Here is an 11,506-nt window from a genome sequence, read left to right as displayed (position 1 = left end):
TTTGTATTTTCCTGTGAGGTAAATTGAGATCCTGATAATGTCATGTCCACTGTAGTTATGTCGGTGTAATACTGACAGGTTTTTCTGTGTCCCTTCAAGTGCAGACTAGCTTTGGCTTTGTGGTTTAGGATTGCTGTTTTGTGTGAATTTCTTCTTTGGGAGTGCAAAAATGTCTTCTTTGATACTGAGGCAAAAGTGCTCATGAGCTTTGTGAGACTCGCAGGAGTTGAGCAGACTTGAACTATTATTCACCCTGTCCCTGCAGTGTACTCTGATCCTGGAGAGCTGAGAAGGGGCAGGTTAGAGTGGATCACATAGTCTTTTGATCAGCTGAAATGTTCCTTGTGCCAACAAAGTGGCTGATGATTTAAATCAATTTTATGGTGGAGTTGTGTCACTGGAGAACTTGTAGGAGTTTAACTACAAACAAAGGTTTGAACCAGATTTTTGCACAAATAAATCTCTGCATTCGATATATAAAGGCAATCTGTGTTCCCTCTGCTACCTGGCTTTTTGGTGATCCCACAGAAGTCTTCTCTCTTTTTCAGGGTGTGATTCAGCAGTGACTGTGCTGGTTTTTTGTAGGCCTTGGTTGCCCACTGCTATGGAAGTACTTCCTTTCATGGGTGAGTTCTTGCACTGGTGGAAAGGCACATGTAAATCCGTGTGGTCTGGTGGCTGACCAAATTTCATATGCTTTTTGGCAGCATTTCTCCTTTTTCCTCAAGCCCACTGTTCCTCTCACAAAAATAGCAACACAGAGGAATTCTTCAGGAAAGAATTTAAGAGCAGATCCCATAAATCAGTGCCAGACTAACATGGTAAGGGGCTATTATCCGTCTATGTAAAAAGCTAGATTTTGTGAATTTTCTGCTAAATGTTTGTATTCTGCTGGAAAGCTTGCTTCAGTAATGCCTTTTCTTCAGGACCTCTAGCTCTCTAGGTTGAAAAAAAATTACAGGGTACCCTGTTATTTCTCACTAGTAATTACTCTGAATTAACAGGCTGCGTGTGTGAAGCCTCTGGTGTTAATCATTTCAGACTGAAGATAAAAGATGAGAGGTAGGATTATTGATGTATTTGTCCTATATATATGTATTTGCTGGTCTTTACACACACAGACACACACAGACACATATAAATAAATACAGGATCTATAATGATGTAATATACTTTTACAGTGACTAAAAAACTTGTTTTTCTTTCATAAAATCCCAGTGTATATTGGAAATCTGAGAATAGTTTAGACTGAAAAATTACTTCTGTTGGAATCTCAACTGAGATTGAAAGACTGTTTGTTGAAATACTGCTCATTAAAAATCCTGCCTATGATTACTGAGGGATGAATTATATTGATCCCATAACTTCCTTGCTGAAGGTAAAGGTTTTTTACATGTCTCTGTGAGATCAAGTGTGCTGTGACACCTTCTCTATTGTGAATGCTATGCAACAGCACCTTGCCATGAGGTATGTGATTCAGTATAGTTTTGCATTATCTTCAGTCAACACAAATTTAGTGCAATTATAATGATCATTTCCTGTAATATAGCAGGTATCTGAATAATGGACCTGAATTTCCATTAGAATGAGGTTATAAAGCACGAAATCATTAATAGCAGAGCAAGTGCTAGAACCGCATCAGGCAGAATAATCTCATTCTCCAGAATATGGAGCAACCACCAGTGAAAACTAGTAACGGCCATGGGGATATCTTTATGGTTAGACTGGTGCAAGTGCAGAAGCAATGATTTAGTCTCAGGATTAGCTACTAGACTCATGAAGTTGTCTGCAGAATTTTGTGAGACTTAGTGCATGAGATATCTATGATTGTTCATGCTTAATGGCTCAGTTTTTGACTGCCTTGGCAGACTTCACTTTCTTAAAACAGAGGAAGGCAAAAGTGGTATTTTATTTGCACTCATGGCTGTAACAGCAGGAGAGGAGTTAGCAGACAGAGTAAGTTTCTATTTAAAAGTTATTAACTATGTGAATAAATGTTAGTAATAACAATTACCATAACAGTGGTGATGGTTCCTGATAACCAAATTGTATGGTTCATTATAACCATTTGCTGGTTTCTTATAACCAAATTGTAATTATAAATAAGATTTATAATGAATGACAAAAGAAATCTGAGACTCAAGAAGGAAGATAATTTTTGAAACAGTAAGGAGCAAAAGAATATGTCACAGTCACGAACACTGCATCATTTGCAAAAATGTACTTTCTGTGCATTTATAATTTTTTTATTATTACGTTATTAATGTTCAACTAGAACTAGTCTCCTGTTCTGTTATAAAACTCTGTTTGAATTTGGCTGGTTGCAACAGAGCTGCTCTTTTTTTGCAACAGTAGAATAAAACCTACTGAAGAGGAAGAAAGCTCCCTGCTTTGAGTTGGGTTTTGTTATTATCAAGTGTAGTTTCCAGTCTTGAATTGTCTTTTATCAGTCCTGCTCCTGGATTGTTCCACAGACAATCCCAAGTCTTTCTATAACTGTTTTCAGAACGTGATGTGGCTTAAAAGCTGGTGGTTGTGCTCTAGCTGTCAAATGAATTACCTGAAGTGGACTCCTAGGCAGTAAATCTTAATAGACACGTAATTTCAGGTTATATTTGATATGTTACTGATAATTAAAAGCATATCTGAAAAGTGATTAGTAGTGATTTGTTGTTTACACTGCAGAATTTTAAAATGCTGTGTGAAGAAGGGGAAAAAGTAAGCTGGTCATGCAGTAGTTAGGCTACATAACAGGAGTCTTGAGTGAAGAGCAAGTGTACAAATGCCCAAGGAAGGACTGCTGAGAGCCAATATTGAAATTAGACCCTGAAACCTTTGAATGTTTTTTGTACAGCTGGAATAAATTCTGTCATAAGTGAATGATTTCTCTGCTACAATTTATTTGTGTTCCAAAGATGATTACATGAGGAAAAAAAAAATCAGTGATGTATAAACAAGTCTTGGTATGTTGTGTGGATGCCTGTGGATTCAAGAGTAAGTTAAGAGCAAAGTTTATCTTAATGATTTGAAAGCAAGGCAGTAGTTACTTTTATCTTAATGATTTGAAAGCAAGGCAGTAGTTACTATGTGGCTCACTTCGAAGTGCCTTGAAAGAAACCCTCGGGGCAAAACCCTTTTCATACAGGCTTGTAAACTGTGAGCCTAGAGCCCTCTAGTGTTAGCGGTGCTGTAATATACGTTAAATATCTACACTAGTATAGTTCAATGTGACCTGCACAGTATTCTGATCTGTGTCAATAGAGAGCTACCAAGCCAATCACTTTCTTCCACCTAATTGTTTATTGACTTTATTATATACCTACGGTTTAAAAAATTGGCAATTTATTTTTGAGAGAGATAACTGATCTCATTCATCCCAATTTTTAGAAACATTTACTTTGGAGCTATTACCCAGACTGTGTCAGCAATAACTCAGAGCAAAGACAGATACTGTGTCAAGGAAAATTGAGGAACCTAGTCTACTACATCCACTGCAACTCCCTGATTTTCACTTGTTCCGTGTCTTGTTTCAGGGAGTCCCTGCAAGTCCTTCCACTTGCTTTTTCATGCTCAAATTAAGTTGTCTCCTGTTCTCCCTTTCTTGAGTTGAGGGTTCCCACTTGCTCTTTCCCAGCACTGGGACACTGATCCTTCCTTCTCCAAGGCAGGGTCTCCAGTACATCCTCAGCTACAGGTTCTGCATGCATCTATGGTTTGCCTTGGCTTGTGTTTCCCTCCTTTGTTTCCTTGCCTTCCTATCTTCCCATGCCAGGACCAAAGTCTGTCCATTCCTTTGCTTCTCTCTTTTTTTTTTTTTCTTCTTTTTTCCTTATGTCACTAAACTCTAGATTGGTTATCACCTCTCAGTCTTACCATGTGCCACATATGATGTGTTTCTCATTCCCTTCTTCTTCATCATATTAGTTTTCCCTCTTTCAGTGAGTTGTATGAAGTAGCTGGAAGTACAGACTTAATACAGAGTTTTCCAGGGTAGAACATAGCTGCTCGGATGTTGAGATACAGGCTTTGCATGGAAAAACAACTAATGATCTTGAAGCAACATTCAGAGAATCTGAACATTCAGAGAATCTGTTTTTTTCACAGGGTTTACCCATGGACAAGAAGCTGTTCTGGACCAAAGAAGTGTTTAATAACTGATTTTATGTTATAGACAATCTCTTTTCCCTTCTGCAGAATAAATGGGAGAAGAATAATTTCCTAGCACGCCTGGGAAGGACAGAGCATCTGTCACTTGCTGGACCAATCATGAATTCAGTAGTAATGCTGCATGGGGAAGCCTGGTGGGTTAGGTAGAAAGGAGGGAACAGAGCAGTATGAGCCTGGGGCCTCACTGAGAAGCAGAAGATCCTAGGGACTGGAAAAACTAGAGTGAAGTAACAATTTGTCAACAGGAAGCAGGGAGGAGGTAGGGATTTTTGCCAGTGAAAAGTATGACCTTACTAGTGATCCTCGGGGATAACACAGTGCTCACCTCTGAGTGGGGGAGTATAGGGATTGTTATTGTTCTGTGAAAGAGAAACAGGTGAGAAAGCAGCCTAAGCTGCTGTGGGGCACCCACAGAACGCTGATGATGTTGTGCTGTTACTCTCTCTACTGAGCTGTCCAAACCATAAGCTAGGAGAAAGGTCATAACTTTTAATTTTTTACTGTTTCCCCTACTGATCCTAAAGCAGTCATATATAAATTGTGTAAAACATGTTGCTTGGTGTTATACAATCTACAGTCAGATCTGTGGTGGCTGGTTCAAAGTATAGTGTAACTAAAGCTGCGTAGTAACCTGTCAAAATTTGTAGATTTACAACAGTGCAATTTCGGGTTTGAGATTTATGTATGTAGCAGTGGGCTCTAAAATATGAGACTAACTGGTTTGGAATATTTTGGATAGTTTCTGTATGTCAGTTAAAGGACTTTCAAAGCTACAAAATATGTACAGGCTCAAATATGTGCTTGCTTACTGGAAGCTCAGTAATTGATAGCATCTGAAGTGATGTCCTTGGAACACTTCCAGTATTTGCTTTTGAGTGTTGTTTAAAGCAGTATGAAAGCTCTGTAGGGCATTAGGTACCACAGTCTAGATTGACTTTTGACCTGGAGCTATTCAGAAATGGCTTTAGTGGGATGGGAAGCAAATATTTTACAGGGCCAGCAACTCTCATGTGAGGAATTCAGTGAAAATTCAAAGAAGACATGCTGTAAAATGCTTAAAATTTATTCATAATCATTTTTCATAAGGAACAAAAATAAAACAATATTCCAAAATAAGACAGGAGAAAATATACCACACCCAGATAACATGACTAAGAAATGTGATAACATTAATTCTGAAAGAAATGACCCAAGAAATCAATTTTCCAAACCCAAAATAAATAGCAGTGGTTCAACTTTTTAAAGTTTCCTAGGAACGAATTTACATATATTATTATTATTATTATTATTATTATTATTATTATTATTATTATTATTATTATTATTATTATTATTATTATTATTATTATTATTATTATTATTATTATTATTATTATTATTATTATTAACTTCTGTTTAAAAAAATCCTTCATATGCCCCTGTTGGCAAAAAAAAAAATATATATATATATATACTTCTGTAAACAGTTAACCACAAACAAAAAAATGTCCATATTTTCATACAGTTACTATGCTGATGGTGTTATGTAAACAAAGAGTAGTGTGCAGCAGCTTCTCATGATAAGATTTCTTTCTTTTTCTCACAAGAATATATAAGGAAATATGCCCATCATAAATTGTTCAAAACATGGAAGTTTACAGTTTTGAGAAGGTATGGCTTTCATCAGTCCAAGTTTTCCTTAATGCAAAAAGAAAAATAAAGTAACAGAGAGGTACAGTTTTCCTTGGGTTTTGATTGTTTGTTTGTTTTCTGGACTTTAGCTTTTGATTTGTATCAATGAACTGAAATGAAAATGTATAATAAAGGTCAGTCTACGTCAATGGAAATATTAGATAGTGTCAAGTGTCTATATTATGCCACCACAGGCAAGCTTCAAGTCAGAAAAGAATGCTGTTCGCATAATAAACTTTGTGCAAGCGTAAATCCAGTTCTCAGTGTTATGGTACAGCACTTCTCAGAAGACAAACAAACAAACAAAAAATGTCAAAATGACCTTATGCTCTACGTCTCAAGGTGTAAAAGAAAAGACATGAAAAACAATGGGAGATATATTGGTAATGAAAACTGAAATAATGTAGACAGATATATTGAGTTTGTATGTAGAAAATGTCATCCAAAATTTTAGCTGCTTTTGACATTTTGGTATTTTTCAGTCTTTTTTTTAGTCTTATGTTCAACCCTTGTTTGACGACTTCTTTCTAGTTCTAATTTTTGATGTTCACTTGTTCCTGAGAGGTCTTTATCCCTTTTACTGTCTGTTGCATGATGTCTTGGGGAATGCAATCAGCACTCACACAGCTGCATTTCTCCACATAGGTGTATGTGTGGTCAAGGTGGGTTCCATCACTGCATGTCAGAGTCACCTTTCTTTGGCTGGTCTTGATTTCCTGACAACATGAGCATTTGTGTTCCATCATGTTCGCCTCTGGAGAATATCTGATCGCAAAACCAACAAAATAGAAAGATTCAGAAATTATGTGAAAAATACCACTGTCCCTCCCACTCATTACTAACTATAACCAGAAGTAGTCGTGTTTACATGCGGGACTATTGTTTAGTATTACCATTCTTACATAATTGTGGTGAAACATAAGTATGTTGCTCCTCATTGTAAAAATGGGTGGACCTAGCTCTTCATTAAGGCATAGAAAAAGTAAATTAATTAATCCAGATCATTTAATAAGCCAGTCCAAAATGAGAAAATATTGAGAACAAATAATCTAATTTTTACATGGGCAAAATCAAAACTTGGGTCTATTCACTATGAAACTGAACAGACTGTTAAAACACTGTGAGTCTTGAGGTAATTAAGCTATATCATGTCTGTTAAAAACTCTAGTTAGCACAATGGAAAGATCTGGTGGCTGGGTGAATGTTGGACGTGCTGGAAAGTCACTTGGGATTTGCTTTATGTAACTAGTGTAAAGAGTAGAAGACAAGAGACCACAATTATTGTTTATACCACTTACCGTGCGTAAGCATCACAGCTGCCTTCACAGTATGTCATCTCAACAGGTGCAGGAGATACACATCCATTGTATTTGATGACAGTAGCAGTACTGTGCTTCATACAACCTGAGGTTGTCACAAACCAAGGGAAAATAGGTTAAAATCGATATGCATAGAAAAATGATTGACAGTTTGTAGTAGAAAACTGAGATGGATGAAGCTGAAATAGGAAATTAGGTCACAGTGCATTTCTCTTTTAGTTGCAAAGGGCAAATGATGACTCTTGCTGCTTGTGTTATCAATGAATTAAAAATTCCCTTTTGCTTATGCAACTTCGGTGCAGGATGCAGAAATAAAGAGCAGTATTGTGGCAACTGTTCAATGCACACACATCCCAGGACTGGCTTCACTTCCTTCCTTAAAGAGAACGTATCTATGGAAGTTGGACAATAGTCACAGTCCTCTCCCTCCCACACACAGGCTAACATGTGACAGCAGGGGACAGGAAAGTTCACCGTAGCCACCTATTCCAAAGCCCTTTGAGTGTGTGCTGGAAATGTTCTACTCTTTTTCCACCTGTTTCCTTTCTCACCCCAGTGTAAGGCAGCCGTCCCAAACTTGGACTGTTCACCTCACCTGTCTATACATCCACCATGCAGGATGGACTAATATACCTAACAGGGCACATATTATCATTACTTACTCTTCAGATTTGTTTGGCACTCTTTACAGCAGCCATCGTCAGAAAGCTTGATGTCATCCTTGAATGGGAAAACAGAAAAAGAAAACTCAGGTTTCATAGCTGCATACTAAAACAGAGACTTTCTCTGCTTCCTAAATTTGTCTGGCACCAGAAAGTTTTTTGCATTGACATGAAATCTACTTTCAAGCAAGGCTAAATATTAAGGTCACATATCTATTTCAATATTAGTAAGAGTTCTTTGAAAGCTGACATTGAGGGGGATGGGAACTGCTTTGCTGCCATCAGAGTTCAGTAGTAAAATTTCAGAAATAAACTTGTAGCACATGTGGGATATTTTGAGTGACCAATGTCAGTACAGGTGAAGGATTATATCAGGCAGGGTAACACAATTAGTGAAATAACTGACTCCCCAGATGTGTGGGGCTGGTTCTAATCTACCCTGAGCTGTATTAAGTTGAATGATGTTGTCAACTGAAGTAGCTTATTTTCCTGCACCTTTACTCTCAATAAGTGAACTCTAAAAAATAATTTATAATCTTAAATATTTAGGGAATAAAAATCCCATTGGTTTTCAATAAGTTTATTGCTATGGGTCACCTGACACTTTTAGGAATCCAAAACATTATGCTGCACCCTTTTTTCTAGTGCCTGATCCTCAATGAGGATTGATATATCCCCCATTTTAATCTTGATTTATTTTTCTGAAATGAAATTTGATGGGAACCAGATTCAGAGAGGATAAAATGAGAGCTACATCTGGTGTGATGCTTCTGCTGGGTATTTTCCTTGGACACAATGATCCTTCTATCACCAGTGTTAGCCACTGTAAGCTTTTCAAACATGAGAACTGGTAGAAGAGTACTTACTGGATGACAGTCATCAGGGTTAAAGTCAGGACAGCTTTTCTGTAAGATGACTGGAATGAACTGGTCATCATATTTTTCACATGTGTAAGTTGTACAGTTATCACCAGGTACGTTCCAGAATTCTCCAACCTGAAACAAAAATTCAGTTAAAATTAAACTGAACATAAAAATGAAACACACACCCTCCCTCTCCCCTCCCAATATCTTAGCATTGCTGGATACTGTGATTTGGTTATTCCAAACAATCTCCTTGAATTTGAGCTGGTAGTTACTTGTCATATTCTCATACTCCTCTAAGTCTTTTTCATTAACCAAGTGAAGAGGCTGCATTTTGATCTGGATATGGACATGCTTTTTGTGTGAACAGGATAAGTATGTGGACTCATTTGGAAAGATTAAGTTGTGTTTCAATGGTTTTGTCTTCAGAATTTATGGGTATGTCTATTTGGATCCATGGCAGAATTTCTGCTGGCTTCACTGGCTCATCCTGTCCTACAGCTCTCAACTAACTTGAGATTGGTCGGGTGGAGCAGAAGACTGCCTCCACGGATAAAACTACCCTCTAAGTAAAATGGGTGTTATATTTTCAGAACTGAAGGCAAATAAGGGCCCATTGCTTTCACCTGTGTATTTTTCTATGTTGATTTCTGAAAGCTATTGCTCAGTATCACAATTTCTTCCAGAAATCTTACTTAGAACTGGAATTTCATGGCTCAGGGAACTGTTCAAGCTGTGTGACAGTCCATTCCCTGCCTGAATAAGCGTTTGTCTAACATGAGAAAAGGTGCAGTAAAGAAACATGACAAAGACAAGGAGAGGAAAGAGTGAAAAGACTAGCAGAGTTCACAAAAAATGAACTAAACCAGGGATAGTTACTTTGAGCACGTGTGTAGTGTTGTCCCCCACAGTCACTACACAAGCCACTGCCTTGCAGATGCCGCAGCACTGTCCAGGTTTCTCTGTATACTTATAACCCTGGTTTGGAAGAAATAGAAAATGAGATTGAGTCAGGACACTGACCTTAACTGGTGGATATTTGAGCTGAGTGGGGTTACTAACTACTAATTACTAATTACTAACAGCAAAGCAGCACTCACCGCCGGGCAGTGTGTGTCACAGATAACAGGCTCGCACTTGACAGTAGCATGGTGAGGGTTTGAGTAAGAGGATTCAGAGCAGGTGCATTCTTCACAGGGGCCTGATGGAACAGCAGCTCCAGGCTAGGGGAAGTCAGGAAAAAAGTCATTATTAGTCAGTAAAAGCAAGTTACTTTGTTACGTACATCGCAGATAATACAAAGCTGAACTATGTATGGGCTAAGGTATCCTTAAATACAATTTTGGTTGTTTTATTTAAGCAGAGTTTCTGTTGTGTGTGATATCAATTTTGGAATTAAATTCTGCTCATGCAGAAAGGCGAGTAGGAAATAGTGTTGCTTGTAAGGAGGGGGTGATATGCTGATCTCAATTAAGTAATTAATAATGTTTTATCTCAGGCCTTTCTGCAAAATGTGGTCTATGGCAGAAGCCTCAAAAACACTGCATTGTGAACCTATGTGAAGGTGTATTGTTATAGTGAGTTACTCTGTGTACTTACTGCATAGTAGGTTTCATTGACTACACAGCCATGCCCTGTAAAGAAAGAAGAAAGGTGGTGTCATAAAGGTGTAAGTTTTAAGAAGCAGAAGCATGTGAAAAAATTGCTGCTTTGTTGTCCCAGTATGGTAACACAAATAATTTGCATCTTTCTCTTTTAAGGTTTTTATATTCACAAACTTAGAAAAATATAGCTGTGAATAACACATGAAGAAGGTGCATAGTACTTACTGCATTCAAAGGTAGGACAGCATTTTCCAGGCTGCAGAATTGTGACTACTTCCTGTCCCTCTAAGCACTGGGGGGTGACCTCAGGGCAGAGGCTAGTGTTGCAGTCTAATGTAAGAAAATATAGAAAATAATGGACTCAGAATTTTAAAATGAAAATAATTTTATTTTGCATGAACTTCATAAGTTTTCCCATGGGGCAAATACAGTTTTGTTTACACAAGCTAGTACAATGACTAATTCAGTATATTTGCCCAGCTATTTTTAAAGTGAATGTGCTTTTCTATAACCTTTGCAAAGCAAAGCAAATCATTGTCTGAGAATAGAGTGGTGATTGCTGCAAAGAGATACTTCCAAAGTGAAATTTGTACCAGTTGGGAAATCTGATGACTCTCAGAGGTTGAGGAACATTCTTGTGCAATTTTTAAATGTTCAAGACCTTTTTTTTAAGATAAATATTTTTTTTTTCATACTGGTCTTTGAAACCAGAAACGCTCATAATATTTTTTGAATATTTTTTCAGGGTGCTGGCAGCATTAAAGACTTTCAGTGTTAAAATATAGGGCATTTCCTGTTACTTCTATGTGTCTAACTATGTAAAATATTTTAATCTTTAAATTTGATCTCTTCAGGCATCTAGTAAATGCTCTGCAAGAAGGTCCTAAGTGGGATGATGGAGAAAAGCATTATGAAATCAATGCAAAGTATTAAAAAAAATGAGAAGTTATTGCTGCAGTTCCCCGAAAGAAATATAATATATTCCCATGATAAAGAACTTAGTACTTACAGCACTCAGTCCTGGTACAGCATGGATCTTCTGGTATCTGTATCTGAACAGGCACGTAACCTGGCTCATCGCAAAATACTTGCTGTGTCACAGAACACTGGTGTTTTGTACAGTGCACTTTAAGGGTATTTTTGTCACAGACACATTCCTGGCAATCTTTTGTCCATTTTTCCCCTGGCTATGTAAAAAAGAAAAAGAAAAAAGAGGAAGA

At 37.5% G+C, this 11,506-nt stretch overlaps 1 protein-coding gene across 1 annotated transcript in view; it reads right to left on the bottom strand.

The window, feature by feature from the left end:
- Positions 1-6,371: 6,371 nt before the first annotated feature.
- Positions 6,372-11,506, bottom strand: part of LOC104356796 (mucin-5AC) — a 55,542-nt gene continuing 50,407 nt past the window's right edge. The window contains 6 exon segments of the mRNA XM_042784874.1: positions 6,372-6,603; positions 7,137-7,242; positions 7,820-7,877; positions 8,686-8,814; positions 9,783-9,905; positions 10,282-10,316. Of these exon segments, the coding sequence (XP_042640808.1) occupies positions 6,372-6,603; positions 7,137-7,242; positions 7,820-7,877; positions 8,686-8,814; positions 9,783-9,905; positions 10,282-10,316 (683 nt within the window).

This window comes from Tyto alba, unplaced genomic scaffold (genome assembly GCF_018691265.1).
Source record: "Tyto alba isolate M040663 unplaced genomic scaffold, T.alba_DEE_v4.0 Super-Scaffold_8, whole genome shotgun sequence".
In the NCBI taxonomy this organism is placed as follows: Eukaryota; Metazoa; Chordata; class Aves; order Strigiformes; family Tytonidae; genus Tyto; species Tyto alba.
The sequence above is the reverse complement of the archived record's forward strand: the minus strand, read 5'-3'. Positions and strand labels throughout refer to the sequence as shown.